We start from the raw sequence: 15,402 nt of genomic DNA, 5'->3' as shown, positions 1-15,402 counted from the left end.
CAGCTCAGAGCCTGAAAGTTTGAGTCACAGTTAGGGTTTGGAGATCAGAGTGACGAACAGCAGGAACCACAGGACATCCTGCAGTGGGGATGCTGGGGAGAGCAGGGCTGTAGGGCTGCCTTGCTTGTTGCTCTCACTAGTGACCTTCAGGCAAGGTCTTCCTTAATATTCCTTCCTCTAAAAGGGATATAGGGATATCTAAACTCTGCTCTAGCACAGAAGCCTGATACTGTTACTGTGGTTATCAAGTATAAAGTCACGTAATAGCTAAACACATCGTTTGCTTCTTCCTCTAAAAATGGCTGTTGCAAAACTGAGCCTGGCTTAGGCTGCTGTTGGGGAAGGCTTCCAAGCAGCAATCTGGGCAGCTCAGCTATGTGTTTAAAACTGACTGGTAAAGCTCTGGTGTTTTCTCCCCCTCTAGTAAATACTCTGAGTAGTTGTTCCCAGACTACCTTATCCTTCCATCCTGCTACGCAGCCAGGGACCTGCTCTTCACCCACCTCAAAGATACCACCGCTCGCAGGGTCGAAGATGCGGGTAGCAGAGCTGGTAGTGGAGAGAATGCAGCAGTTCAAGAGAGTGGCACCTGAGCAGCTAAAACACAGCACAGATGATAGCTTGCCAAAGTCTGTAGCCAGCGGGGATTTCCCTGATGAAAGCCAGGAGCAGAACCCACCAGAGAATGGTACGTTTCTCTTGTTAGCTGTTGTACGTGCAGGAAGAGTGCTGTGGGCTGGTGAGAATGGTTGCATGAGAAGCAGTCCGGATTCCTGGGCTTTGTTCCCAGCTAGCCTAGTGGCTCAGTGTGCAGCACTAAATAAATCACTCCAGATCGCTGAGAAAACTTGCTTTCTCTATTTTTAAAGGACTATCCGTACTTTTCTCCCAGCTCTTCTCTGAGGCTGAATTAACCTTATGCTCGATTCTGTAGGGATAATTGTCTTCTTGGAAACAGGTTGAAATTCCAACAGGATCAGTGAACTTTGTCATCCCTCCCTTGGGACAGTGTTAGGTAACTGTTAGGTAAATGTGAATCTTAGGTAGCCCCCATCTTTGGTAGATCTCCAAGCACTCTCGAAGGTAATATGTCCTATGCAGATGAACTGAATTCACAGCAATTTTACTCTGGTTTGGTTCATTATAATTCAAGGCCCTGTTGGTTCTGTATGGATGTGAAAATCTGCTGTGTCTTAATATGTGGTGTGTAAGACCCCATGTTCTCCCCAGAAACTATAGCCAAAACTTACCCTTCATTTGGGTCTGACGTGTGATGTACTCTGAACAAATTGCCACCTCCTGCTCCCAGGGTAGTGCAGGCCTGTAGGGTTTAAAGTGCAGTTTGTACATTCCCTTGTGAGAAATCAAATATGAAGATGCAAGAGAAAGATTGCAATTCATTTTTACATGTCTAGTTTAATAAACTAATAGTGAGAAGTATAACAGTGCTATGCTTTTCATACAGGATTCTTAGTTTTCTGTCTTAGATCATCTCTCCCTTCTTTGCCAGATACCTGCCATCTTCCATCCATGGAGCATGATGGTGCTCTGGCTTTGGCTCTTCAGCAGGAAACCAAAGAGGAAGCCCTGGCAAGCCTAGAGGATGCAGGCTTGTTCTTTTGTCAGATCTGCCAGAAGGATCTCTCAGCCATGAACACAACACGACGAGAGCAGCATGTTAACAGGTGAAAGACCAGCACAATGTGTCCACATCCTCTCCCCCTTAACCTCACAGACTGCTCAGTCAGCGTAGCCATTACAGAACATGGCAGCAGGGGAATCTGCATAGTGGCATTGACCTTTATGGCTTGAATTAACAAGGCGTTTTGATCTCAAACCAGAGGCTGATTGTCTGGCCCTTACAGGGCTTCTGCATGTGTGTGGTAAGGCCAATGCTGCTTTCATCAGTAGTGTGGCAGAGGGGCTGCGACTGTGAAGTGGCTAGCAAAATTAATGAGGACCCACTACTGCAGATTTTGAGATCTTCTGATTTCAGCCAACAAAGTAATGTTTGATCTATTTTGCTAAAAGTTGTTTGTCTAAGGACATCTAGTATGTCCGGCATATCCGAGCTGTTTGCTGAGGGAAAAGTGGTACTGTTCAGAAAGATGACTAACTTGCATTGTAGAGCTTTGGCCATGAGAGTAGAGAGGCATCCCTGCCTTCGCTTTTGTCAGAATCGTGCAATTAAATTGAAATTAGTGCCATTAATGTAACAGTTTCCTTAGTGGTAAATACCAAGTACTGTAAATATATTATGTACAGATAGCTCTTTGTAAATTAAAAGTCTGTGCTTCTCTGTTGAGAAATTGTCAGAAACAGCACATTTGAATAGTTTTAATTTCTTAATTCCAGCACTTTCAGAGGGCAAGAGTGATTTGATTTGTAGAGTCCTACATCATGTTATTGAGTGGCTCATGTTCATTAGGGTTATCTGCAGCTGCAGCTTTAGAGGTGTTATTGCTGTTTCTGTCTTCAGATATTTACTGCTGCTTGAGAGGACAGAGGTTGTAAAACAGTGACAGTGTGTCAGAAATGTTTTTTGGAAATTAAGTCTGCTTTCTGAACTATTAAGCATGTAATCATATGATGAGATTACAAGGTTATATTAGCAATGGATTTTTTTATAGCAGCCTTCATCACAAGAGGTAAAGCTGTAGATGGATAGATGCACTGGCAAACTAGTAATCACCAGTCCTAGTACATCAGATGAAGGGTCTTTTACACAACCCTGTATGTGTAGGTAGTGTGTATCATTACCTAATCAGGGAGTGATTTTTATAACAGGTACTGCAGATCCAGGATTTCACACCCTGAATCTCTTTGGAGAGGACAGAAAAAGAACCATTAAAAATTTTTACATAGTTTTGGCCTACCAGAAATTATTAGAAGTTCATTATCCTTCACTCTTAAGTGCAGTGTTCATTTCGACCGGTCCCTTTTCTGTGACCTAAAACACTGTCCTTGTCAAGTGAGATATCTGACTTGAAAATGCTTGCATTCTTGACACTGCATCTGGTCATGCTTACAAAAGTAGTAAGAAGGACAAGAAGTAGTCCTGTTTCAGGTGAGGAAGACTTACCATTTCTCTGGTAGGGTGATTCTTTTTTTTAATGGTGGTTTAGAAGTTAGCTGGAATGTTAGAATGAATGTAGAAAGAGGGATTAGGTGATGGACACGCAGTGAAGTTAAAGAAGGTTATTACCTGCATTTGCTTCTGAGCAACATGTTTTTAATATGCCTCTGAGGCCATAATTTCCATGTAGCTGTTATATGTCATATTCATCACAGTGATGGGTACATAATTCTTGTTTCTTTAGGGGATGTTTCTTCAGCTGTTGCAGATATTAGGGATGATTGTGCTCCCTTTTCTTTACTGTGGTTTAAATCTTAGTGTGGACAGTTTTAAAGTCTTCAGAGGTAAGCTTTGCCATCATCTCACAGGTGTCTGGATGAGATGGAAGAAGCGCAGATGTCATCCTCCAGCAAACCACTGGTCCCTGAATGTCCCATCTGCGGGAAGCAGTTCCAAACCCCACAGAGCCGAGTCAGTCACTTGAAACGCTGTGCTGTCGAGATGGATGTTCCTCCTAAGCTGCTTCTTCAGGCAGTGCAGTTGCAGGTGTCCTCGCTTGGTGATGCACCTCTTCAGTGTCCCAGGTAAGCTGGTGAAAATAAAAGCTGCTGGTTACTTTCTTTGGCTTGAGAGACATTGACCCTGTGCTCCTGGGGATGAAGAGTAGAAGCAAGGCAGACTCGCAGGCTGGGTGGGCCCCAAGCCCAAAGAAGGTCAAGTAGAGCCATGACCCAGTACCACATGAGTAGAGCGTGGTAGTTAGTTGGATAAATCATCTCGCTTTCCTTCAGAAGCGGTCAGGTGGTGGATGACTTTAAAAGTCAGCAGGCAGGAGCAAAATGGGGAGTAAATAATCTTACACTGGTTTGTCAGAAATATTTGTGCTCTATGAGGCAATTATGCAGTAAAGCTGAATGGTGTGTTTGAGCTTATTAAAGCAAACCGCACAGTACGAGTATGCAGTCTCTCCTCAGCATCTGTCGTGCCAACGCCTCAGCTATTCGGCTTGTGGCTCTGCTGGATATATGTGCTTTACACCCCGAGCCAAGGAGGAAACAGACGTGATGTTTTGAAATGTGCTCAGTACAGAGCTGCATCTGGTGTCTTGGATTTGAGCAGAATCTTCAGAGTACAGCAAGTGGTGCCTGACTGAATTTGTAGAAGGGCTCGTAAGTCCCTTTGTGCTGAGGAAGGACTGTTGCCGGTTCCCTGTGGAAGCAGAAGAGTGGGAAAGCATTTTCTGGTGACCTTGTTTTTACCCTGCTTCAACTTTTTTTTTGTCCCCTTTGGTATAAAACAGCATTCAAGGTAGAGATAGCAGATGCTTACATCAGTGCTGTGGTCTTGCACTTACCTTTTCAAAATAAGATTTTCTCTAAATTGCTCTAAATTCCATGGATGATAAGAAATCCTTTGCTCTCTGCTAGGGAGGAAAGTAGTGAATAGTTTCTCATTATCCTGGATATGGGAATCTCTCAGAGCAAGTAGAGCAGCTGGTCTGCAGTGCTCAGTGTTTCTTGTCTCTGATCCAGTCACATTAACTTAGGCTTCCTGCTGCATTCTTGTATTTCAGCAATCAACCAAGCGGGTCAAAGCGAAAAGGCTCCTCCAAAGAGGACTCAAAGAAAATGCAGAAGAGGGCCAAATTGGAGACTAAGGATGAAGATTTGCTGGTTGCTATGGCAATGTCACGCTCTCTGTTGGAGCAAGAAAAGCAGGAACAAGCAAAATCAGTTACAAATGTAAAACCAGTGGCTGCTTTGCCAATCAAATGGAAGCCAGGATCAGGTATGTGTTAAAGTGAGTTAGCGTCAAAGGCTGTGTTATTGGAGGAGTAATGTAACACAGCTTGCTCTTCACTAAAACTTTCCTGTTGGGTATAAGAGGGATGACAGCCCTGTTTCTGTTTTATTTAAGCTGTCAGAGCTTCAACAATATGCAGTATCCACACACAGTCAAGAAAGACTGCAGGATGTCCATGGGTTTTAGTGAAATCCCTTAGGAATCTCATGCTTTTTTCACCGATTTATTGTTTTGAATCTGTAAAATATTCTTAAGATAAGCTGTTGTTTTTTGTAAACTGTGGAAGTGAAAAGAAATAACGTGAAAAGATTATTGTTATTTCTCCTGCAGTAGATTTTTTTCCTATTCATCCTGCTGCAACCTGGATTAATGCAGCTTTTTCAGCCTTATCTCTTATCTCTCTGTTTTCTTCCTGTGACAGACACATGTGTATACTACATGCTGTTGAGCATGTGCTTCGCTATTTCAGTGTGCAGAAAGGTTTAGAAAGGAAGACAGCTGCCAGGGGAGAGTGTTGAGTGCTGTATAGAGGGGAGACCTCACTCTTCGTGACCCTGCTCAGGTCTCCTCCTGCCAGTAGGTACTGCCAGTTGGATTGGGGGTTGGGCCTTAGTAAGGCAAAGGTAGTAAGAGGCAGGATTTCCAAATGAAAGTTGCTCAGTGTTCGTGTGAGCTGTGATTTGATATCATCAGTGACCTGTACACAAAAAAAGAACTCCTTCATGGATTTGTTGGCATTTTTTTCTCCCTTTTTTGCGAAGCACTGGGATCTAGTCAAGTGCCGTACAGGCACCATTCCATGGGTCTGGGAGGTAGACTGCATGCATGTCAGTTGTTTCCATAATGATCAGCTTTTGTAGAGATGTGATGGCTCCCAACAGGCAGCAGAGCAGCGTGAGCAGGAGTCAGTCTTTTCTGGAGTTCATTTCTCCCATAAGGGTGATGTGAGGCTTCGGACTACCTGCGGAAATCTTTAAGAGTTGTGTTCAGCTTGTAGCTGCCTTTTGGTCATCACCGACTACAACACCTGAAGGAGCTGGCATGTTGAGCTCCTCTGCCCTGTGTGTTCAACTGTTTATTTATTTGGGTTCCTCTTCTTTTTCTTTTTAAAGAGAAAAAACGACGTAAAAGAGGCCCAACTGCACCTCCACCATTACTGCTTCAGGACCCGGAGAAGGCCCGCAAAAGGATCCAAGAGCGAGTAGCTATGTTGCTTGCAGAAGAGGTGGAATTCCCTCCCACCCCTCAGCTTCCCACTAGTAGGATTTTGGAGGATGAATCTGGGAAAGCAACCTGGCTCTTGCCATTGTCCAAAACCAGGGAGTGCTTTTTATGGAATATCAGTGCACTGACAGGACCCTATGACCCTGAATCATTCTACACTGCTGGATTAACCCCTCCAATTGTACCTTGGAAGCCTGTGCAGGTGTGATGCTCTTTTGTCCTTGCTCTGATACTTGTATGCCCTAGTTCACTTGCCCTGTAACCCTTCTGTTTCCTCATTTGGTATTTAAATGAGTGATCCCCTGCCTCTGCATGCTCATACTCACTGCTCGTGCCCTGTTGTCCCCTGGTCTTACACAGTTAGGTTTTATGATCTTGAACTTTCATTTCTCCCTTTCGGAGAGGAGACCGAAGCTCACTCATGTTATTCCTTGAGCTTTCAGAAAATATAACTGATGGGAACAGAGAGTACTGAGTAAAGGGACCCCATTGTGGTCATTTTGCCACTAGTTTGTCCACGTTTACAACAGCCTGACTCTTGTTTTCCTTCTTGGCACTTTTCTCTGATTGATTCTAGTATGAGCTTTGCCCATGTGTTGCACTCAGCAAGGATCTGGGTGAAAAGTTTAAAGTGAAGACTGATACTTGCCTTGCACAGAGGAGAAGGTGGGAGCATCTAGAGTTCTAAAGTGAAGCATTTGCACTTCAGGCTTTCCCTGTGCATCCCACTGCCTCTTGCATATGAGCTTTGATCCAGTTTTCAGTTCCACTGTTCCATTCTGTTTTTCATCCAGATCTCCTGCCTCTTTCAATGCTCTGTATTTTTAAAAAAAGTGCCTACAGAAGTAGATAAAGCTCTTTTCGTCTGATCACACACTTGCTTGCTGAGAAGGATATCACTTCTCTTCCTTCCCTCATTCTTTTCTTGAAGAATTTGGTGCTTCTGTTCAAAAACTACTGTGCAATATATAGGTGCTTTATTTAATACTTCTTCCCTAGTCAAAGCCCAGAGTTTTTCACTGGCTTATCGCAGGCTAGTGCTGTACTGGAGGGGCTCCATTCTATGAAGATTTTCAACGTTTCGTTCAAGCCAAAAACTGCCAGAGAAGTTTAAAAATAAAAAGTAGAAAAGCCTTTAAAATCATGGCAAGGGTGTGTTTTCCCATTTGATTTTTTCCATTCACAGAAATAGCTAAACCATTTTTACTTAGAAATAAACAAACAAAACTGTCTTTATTGGGAAACAGAGACCAAACCTGGAAAATATCAGCTCCAAGGTGAAAGTTTGATTTAGTTACATGTAACTGCAAAAGCATTTCAGAACTCAGAACAGAAGCACCTGGAGAGCTTCAGCTGTGGCTGTTGCCAGGCACTCCAGCTATAATGAAATATTTAGATGTTGGAGTGGGAGCATTTCCGCCATCCTTTCTCCCTGCTTGGCAACTGCCTGCACAGACATGCTCCTGGAGAAACCACCTTTTCTGCATTTTCTGTTGTAGTTTCCTTTCTTCTGTTCAGAGCTGTCTTATCTCTGGAGAGTCCTTCATAAAACTGCAGAGAGCTTTTGCCTCAGAAGCCCCTGTACCTGGGGAATGCTCTGTAATCCTTTACTAGATGTTTCAAAAGTATGAAGTAGAGACTGTTCTCTGAGCTCTGCAAATACATAAAAAGAGACCTAATTTATTGGTGTCTTTTTTTCCTCCTCTTTTGATCAGAACCATAAGCCAGAGAACCTTCTGCCATCAGTGGGATCTGATCAGCCAAAAGTATCCCAGCAAATTCAGCCTGACCTCAGTTCTCATGAGCCCGCTTGCACAGAGGTTGGAGGCCAAACTTCCGATGAATCCAAGTCAGGCCCTGAAGGAGATGGACAGTTTTTACCTCACAGCCAGAAGGATGTTCAGACCCTGCAGGACCTAGTTGAGTTGGCCAGGGAAGGACTTACCCTTACTCAGTGGAACCTTGATGTTGCCCACGTTCAGGCAGCAGAGCAGCCAGGTAAGTTCTGGCAGCTTTGTGAGCCCCGTCCCTAGTCCCTTCAGCTACACAGAGCCAGACTTACACTGTGCTAAGTTAGGGGAGCCATGACAGCACCCACAGGGTGTTGATGTTGATCCAAGAGGTGATGTTGTGCGGGGACATTTTTCTGCAGTAGGCTTTATATACAATCAAGCTGACGTTTCTGAAATGATTCATAAATCCCAGCGCTTAAGAGAGCTCCTGGACAGCAGATACTGAATTTTATTTTAAAATTCCCTTGAAGACATCAAAGTATTTTCTGCCAGGAGGGAGCCCAGAGATGTTCAACAGCTGGGACAAAATCCTCATCCCTGCTGTTTGGACAGTCTTTGTTATGTGCACTTTCTTTTCAGGTCTTGAGACAATTGGATGAGAGAAATGTGCAAGAGGGATGATTTTATGTTGGTACATTGATTACACAAACATGAAGTTTATCTGTACCTATACAGGGTTGAAAAAGTACAGCACCTAGAATTCCTCTATGGGCAACTCTAATGTCCCCAGTCATAGTTGCATGTGATGCACAACTGCACATTTCAAGGTCAATGATATCCCTTAAAATGGCCTGGCTGCTCAGCACAATGTATTGTGTGTCTCCTGTTCACCTGTGGAAGAGAACATGGTTGCTAAGTTCGCCTGTCTGCATTTTCACTTGGGTATAATATACCTCACTTCCCCTACTAAACTGCAGCAAATGATTCCTGGTCCTATAAAACTAATCCTGGGATTTCAGTGGAGATACAGCTTCCTGGGTGAGGGAAATCATTTCCGCACATAAATGTATATTGTGTGTGTAAATGAGACCAGGTGGAAAAAAAACACTGTGCAGACACTAATGCACCAGAACCGATTTCTGAAGACATTAATTCTTTCTGTTGCTCTGCATCCTGTTCTGTGCATTCTGTAGACTACTGCAGGGCTCAGGCTGTGCAAAATTGATTTCACCGACTGCCTCTGAGCACTAGGGCCCACAGCATTCTCCCTGTCTGCTAGGATGAGACCGTGGCATGTCCCATCCCACTCTGTGTCGTAGTTTTTTTCCTACTGGAGGAAAACTGAGATGTGAAAGCAGAGAAGCATGCTGCACTCTGCAGTTCCTCCATCTGGGTGATTATGGCACACACAGATCTGCAGTAGATTGGTGCTGCTCCTGACTGAATGGTACTTGGGTACCCACAGCCTGTCACAGCCCAGAGACAAACCCTCCAGTGAAGGCATGAGGGAGATGCTGAGCCTTCAACTCAGTGAGGCTGGTTATGGCAGCTGTCTCAGGGAGCTGTCATGGCAAAGATCCTGTTAGGAGTTCTTACATCACTCTGTCTCACAGAGAAGTTGTATGTGATTTGTGATGTGCATTTTCTTCTTTGAGGAAAAGAACTGACTTCCAGTGATACTCCACATAGTGGCTTTGTGCCCTCGTCCAAAGAGAAGAGCCTCCTGACGAGCAGCTGTAAAAGAGTAAGGCCAACCCTTTTTTTCCACTTTTTGAAAATTCGTTTATCGCTGTAAAAAAGAAGCTATTGCATTTGTGCAATTCATAGAAGTATGGAATATTTCCCATTCCTTTCCATACAAACAAAGAGGTGCTTAAGGTTCACAGTCACTCAGGAATCATCGTGGGCACAGGTGAGATCAGCACGCGTGGTGGTATTTCATTGGTGCCCACAAGCAGGCCTGTGGATTTTTCAGTACTTGTTCTACCTGATGAGAGAGATGATTTAAAATGACAGGTAACATAAGGCCAATCCGTGTGTAGTTTGTGTAAAGAGAACTAAGTTAAAGAGTTATGTTACAGCACTAAGAGTATTTGGGGGTAGGAACCAGAGATGCAGCTGCACCACATTAGGCAGTACTCTGCTTTAATGCCCAGGCTATCCAAGAGAAAATCAGCTGCAGCCCAGGAGAGACAGAGCTGCCTGGTGCTTCCTCCGGGCTCACACACCCAGCTACCTCAGGTGCTTCTGAATGGAGCTGTTCCTCCTCTGTCACCTTTGTCTCTATGCCGTGCCTTGCAGTGGAAGAGAGAATTCTTGCAAGGACTGCTGAGTTGCACTGAATTCTCTCATCTGGTATAAAAGCCTGATAGATGATGTGGAGTGCTGTGAGGTCCATGGAGATGAGCACTTTTTTGCTGCTAATGTGAGCTTTTAAAAGGTTTAGTATAGAAAATCCTCAATTGTGGGAACACATATCAGAGGATCTAGCTTGAAAATCAGTGTGCTCTCTGTGGTGAGTAGGTGAAGAATACAGGCAGTAAGTCACAGATGATTTTTTTATCAAGCCAGTAGTGTTCTGTAGATCACATCTTACCCCAGATGCACCAGTGGATTTGTAATCCCCCATGGATGTATAATCAGTTTTCTTCAACTGAAGTGCATATAAAAACCCCCTAATTCATCTTCTTACCAGGGTCATCCACTTTATCTGGTGAAACTTACTATCTTTGGTTTGATAATAAATAATCATGCCATGAAAGCTAGTAGCTTTTGATGCCAGATAAATTTTGGTGCCTTGAGAAAGCACTTTCATATTGTGCTAATAGAATTAAGAGACCTCTAAAAGGAGGCAGTTCTGTGAGATGGGAATCTACTAAACTTGAGCATCCCAGGTACTTGTTACAGAAACTCTAGATATTCTTTGGGGGTATTAAAAAAAAAATCCTTAGCAGGAAAAAACACCTTGTTTTATAAGATTCTGAGTCTATTAAACCAGAGGCCTGTAGCAATACAGAAGCTGTTCTGATACTGTCGTTGAAACTCATTTGCTACCAGCAAAACCAGTATGATCATTTTTTCACATTTAGTTTGATTCCATGATAATTTTCCTGAGCAAATGAAGTGTTGCTGAAGAGTTGGATTGCCAGTGGGAGAGATTTGTGCTTTATATGAGCACAGACAGAGTGTAACCATGTAGAGCAAATACATCCATTCCATTGGTAACACATCCCCCTGCCCATGCTTGAGACCCTTGTCACATCTGTCCAGTCTAGCTGGCCTCCTCAGTAGGAGAGAGTGTTCTGGTGTGTTCTCCGACAGGAGCACATGCCCACTTGGAGCTGTCTTCAGACCGGTCTGTTTGTTTTTCACAGAGAATGGTGCAGCCAGGAGGTTTCTAGCCTTACTTAATTTCCCCGTTCCTGATTCATAATTTTAGCATCAGCAGGAAAGCTGTTCTGGGCTTGCTGCCTGGAACGTAGCATCAGGAGTCTGTGTTTGCTGGCTTCCTGAGGTACTGTCTTGCAGGTATCCTACCTGCCAAGAATAAGAAAGCAAGAAACATCAGATTAGTTTCCAGACTGAGCTTCCTGTCTTCCCCTTGGAGATCAGTCCACACCACTGCCACGACATGCAGAGTCTTCTCTAGCCCACCTATGAAGGCCTGGAAGAAGTGTTCCGGTGTGTGCTGCTGTTTTGGTGCTAATTAGTATTGGCTGCCTGCAAACACATGCTGGAGCGAGTAGAAAGGTTGGGTTTCCACAGTCCACTGCTAATGTAGAAACCTGCTAATAAAATAAAGAGCTGTGTTGTTCCAGGTGGAACTGCATCTCATGCAGATGCTCACTGGAATAAAACTTGCAGTTCCTCAGCTCTGCAGTAGGTTTGAAAAGCACAAGGTCAATGATTAGTGTGTTAACTATAAACTGGTTTCCACTTGCAGTGAGACAGCCTCTCAACCGTGAGCTGAGGGTATTTCACACTTCTCTGAAGCACTGGCCACCTCCAGAGCTGCAACGCTTGCCTAGAGGGATCTGAGTCTTTAGAAGATTGCCTGGGGTGGGTTTGTACTGGGAGCAGCTCCAGAGCAGAAACAGAGCGTTCATCATTGCTGTCTTTGGCAGCATGCCCTGGGCCTGACCTTACCATCACCAGTAACCAGTCACAGGTAGCTCAGTCAACAAGCCCTCCCCAAAATTTCAGCAAGGGGTTCTAGAATGATAATAGAAGTTATGTTTCTTTTTTATAATTGAGTGGAGTTTTCAAAAGGGGTTTCAGTAACAAGCACACAAGTTCCTTTGAACTAGACATCTACATTAGATTTAATCTATGTGGGCCCCTTGTTGCAGAGCTGCTTTCTCGGCTGTCATTGCCAGACAGTGAACGAGAGAAGAAAGGCTCATTACCCCATCCCTGAGTCATCCTCTTTCCTCTTACTCTAATTATAGTGAATTGAGTTCAAGTCCGTCAAAGTGGAAATTACAGTTTCCTAAAAATGTGGTGGAAGGCAGTAGATCAAGAGGCCAACTGTAGGCAGTGGCTAGACCACATCAGGAAATGGTGTGGTGCAGATCTGAGGGTGATAATGTGCTGTAATACAAGGCAGAACAAGTATAGTAGAATATAACACGACTGCCCTTTCTTCACAATTGCCAGACTTTGAAAAAGTGGAGGAAAGCAAAGCCAGAAACATCTGTTAGGCTTGTCTGCTTATTTGTCGTATGGAAGACCTGAAGCTGATAATGCTGATAATTATCTTCAGGAGGCAAAGGCAGTGTATCTAGACTGGGGCCCACAGTACAGGAATGCTGATAAACTGGGTTATTCCCTTCTTATTTTTCAGGGAGATGTTTGACAGCTATAATGTAACTTCTGACTTTGTGTTCCTTCTGTGTTCTAGTCCTCTCTCAGGTTGCTGGCTGAAGATTTCAGTGCAATGGTCAACAACCCCCACTTAAGTGATGTCCAGTTCCAGGTGGACTGTGGGGAAGTCCTTTATGCCCACATGTTTGTGTTGTACGCACGGTGTCCACAGGCCATTCAGGTTGTAAGTACTGCTGACATACTTTCAGCCTCTGCTTCAGGAGAGCCCAGACTGCCCGCCCACACAGTCAGTTAATGCTACAGAATCGGCACAGAGCACTGCTGGGCCTAATGGCAAGTGCCTCTGGATCTGCAGTGGTTTTTCAGCTTAGGAAACCAGAATCCCGACAAAGTGGTGGAAAATGTGGTACTTTATCTGGGCAGACTGTGGGGAGGCAAGGATCCTTCCCTGCATTCTGTCCATGAGCAATGGAGGAGGCTTCCTAAGTGCTTTTTGCCCTTGGATTTTTGTACCTGTGCAAGTGCATCTTGGTGTGTCCTGCCTGTCACCCAGGCTGGGAAGCTTGAGTATGGAGTAGAGAGATTCTGGGAAGTACTTGAAAATAACCTATACGGAGGTTTTGTCACTCTCAGAGTTGCTTTGGAGGTAGCTGCACTGAACTGTGCTTTTTGCAAGGCTAGTGAAATAGTTCTTATGTTCCCAGAAGCATTTTGAGTTGAATAGTTCCCAGCCTGCTCCTATGCAGCCTCCTGTTGGGACAGTGAAAGGCACTGAGCCTAAGATTTGAACTCTCCTATTTCACAGAGCTGCCACCAGTCCATACCGCCAGCTCGCTAATAAAGGAAGCTTTCTCTAAAGCTGCCCTTTTGGAAAGTTAGTTTTATCCTCATGCATGTTGGCAGTAGTTTCCACCCAAGGTGACTCAGGCCATTTCTAAGGTGTCCATGAAAGTTTGGGGAGGGGAAGCAAGTTCCTATATGCCGTACAGCAGTCTTAATATGAAATTTTTAAGGGATCTTCACAACTATTAGCAAATGTGCATGTGCCCACAAATGAAAGGGCTTTAAAAACTGTTAGGTTAGCCCTGTTCTCTTGTTATTTCCCTGCAACTCTGTCTGGCTTCAGCATTCCCGTCCACTGTTTTCATGGGCAGGAATCATTTGTGTGGGTACAGTTGTGGGATTGGCCCTATGCCGTATTTTTGATGCCTGCAGAGGGTTGTTTTCCTGTGAGTCCCCACCTGCAGAGCAGCATTTCATGTGTATTTTCTGTATAGGTGAGGGAGTGCTCTTCTTTGTTGAAGATTTTGGGTAACAAGGAGACAGTGATTAATCAAAGATGACTTTGGAGCTTGTGTTTTCTGTTGCATAGCATCCCCTAACTTTGGAGAGAGTTTCAGATAGCACAGTATGTGATTTGGCTGCAAAGAAAGTGAGACCTTACTGAACTGGAGATGCTTTTTTGCCAAAACCTGAGATCAAGTTGGACCCCCACAGATAATGGTCCGGTTCAGTGGAGTAGTATTTTGTATGGAGTCTCTTCTCCTGTGAGACACCAGGAGAACTAGAGTTTTGGCAGTGCATCAAGGGTAGGTAAATTCAAAACAGATCAGAGGAAGCTCGCTTGTAGAGAGGTGCAGATAACTCTGAAAATTGTGTTCTGGGAAGTAATTTGATTCCAAAACTAACTGGAGAACTCTAAGATCATCTTTTATATGTGTGACTAAAACGAGTAAACTTTATCAAAGCTAACAGCTGTAGGGTCAGGAAGGAAATGGCCTGTTCCATATGAAGCTCTGCATAATGGGTCATCTTAGCTTCCCTCTGAGGCATCAGGCCCAGGTCCCAGGGTAAGACTTGGGCGAATGAAAGGAGTAAGCTGACAGGAACAAGAACGTTGGTGTTGCTGTTTCTTTACTAGCAAACGGATTTTGTTTACTTTCTTCTTACCCCAGGTTCACAGCCAAGGGTTCTTAGTGGAGGAAGATGGGAACGCGCAGACACGCCGCGTGCTGCTGAGCGACGTGACAGGAGAGGCGGTGTGTGCGTTCCTGCGATACCTTTATGCTGCTGATGCTGACATCCCTGCTGGGGTGCTGCCCCAGGTGGGGGCTCTGGCTGCCAGGTTTGTATCGTGAGCATGTTTTGGATCCCCTCATGCTTTCAGCCACGCAGACCCCAGCCTGATATCTTCTGTTGCAGTTTTAGTGGCTTACAAATTCCATAGTCCTCTGCTTACTTCTTAAATGTAACTTGCACGTAAGAACATCCTACCTTCATCTTTTCCATGAGTCTCTCTTCAGGTTTTATCTGTGTGAGATTTTCTATGTTCAGTATATGCTTAGCAGACTTTTGCCAAGAGTTTTGTCTCAGGATGTTTATTGACAGTTGATGTTGACGATGACGAGCATATCTTCTATATGTGTTTTTCAAAGCATTACACTAGCGATGCACTTAATCTGAACAACATTTGCAGAATGTATTGGATGCTTAGAACTCTAATGTGTTGTGTCAGCCGTGCTCTCAGTCGTGATCCTAGGTGTGCGCTAAGTAAAGAGCTTGAAATAGGAGCAGTTGCTGAGATACAGGGGGAAAATGGTTGGGTCTTGCCAAAATGTTTATACAGAGGTGCCCTGTCACTCCAAAAAGCCATGAAGCTTGCACGTGACAGACGTTATCCAGCCCCAGCCATTCCATGGGGCTCTCACCAGTGCAAATGGCAAAGGGGTTTTAGTGTAGTCA

The 15,402-nt window shown here is 44.4% G+C and overlaps 1 protein-coding gene across 6 annotated transcripts in view; it reads left to right on the top strand.

The window, feature by feature from the left end:
- Positions 1 to 15,402, top strand: part of SLX4 (SLX4 structure-specific endonuclease subunit) — a 33,264-nt gene that overhangs the window by 10,093 nt on the left and 7,769 nt on the right. For 5 of the 6 annotated variants that reach the window (XR_012777623.1, XM_075515178.1, XM_075515180.1 and 2 more), the window contains exons 4-12: positions 425 to 688; positions 1,511 to 1,685; positions 3,445 to 3,660; positions 4,650 to 4,864; positions 5,992 to 6,305; positions 7,819 to 8,101; positions 9,492 to 9,580; positions 12,737 to 12,883; positions 14,616 to 14,785. Coding sequence is in view for 5 of the 6 variants with exons in the window: in XM_075515178.1 (XP_075371293.1) it covers positions 425 to 688; positions 1,511 to 1,685; positions 3,445 to 3,660; positions 4,650 to 4,864; positions 5,992 to 6,305; positions 7,819 to 8,101; positions 9,492 to 9,580; positions 12,737 to 12,883; positions 14,616 to 14,785 (1,873 nt within the window). In the remaining variant the exon portion in view is untranslated. The remainder of the gene's footprint in view (positions 1 to 424; positions 689 to 1,510; positions 1,686 to 3,444; positions 3,661 to 4,649; positions 4,865 to 5,991; positions 6,306 to 7,818; positions 8,102 to 9,491; positions 9,581 to 12,736; positions 12,884 to 14,615; positions 14,786 to 15,402) is intronic. The other variant, XM_075515181.1, reaches the window with a different exon arrangement.

This window comes from Mycteria americana, chromosome 12 (genome assembly GCF_035582795.1).
Source record: "Mycteria americana isolate JAX WOST 10 ecotype Jacksonville Zoo and Gardens chromosome 12, USCA_MyAme_1.0, whole genome shotgun sequence".
NCBI classification, from domain to species: domain Eukaryota; kingdom Metazoa; phylum Chordata; class Aves; order Ciconiiformes; family Ciconiidae; genus Mycteria; species Mycteria americana.
Note: the sequence above shows the minus strand (reverse complement) of the source record. Positions and strands in the feature narration are given on the sequence as shown.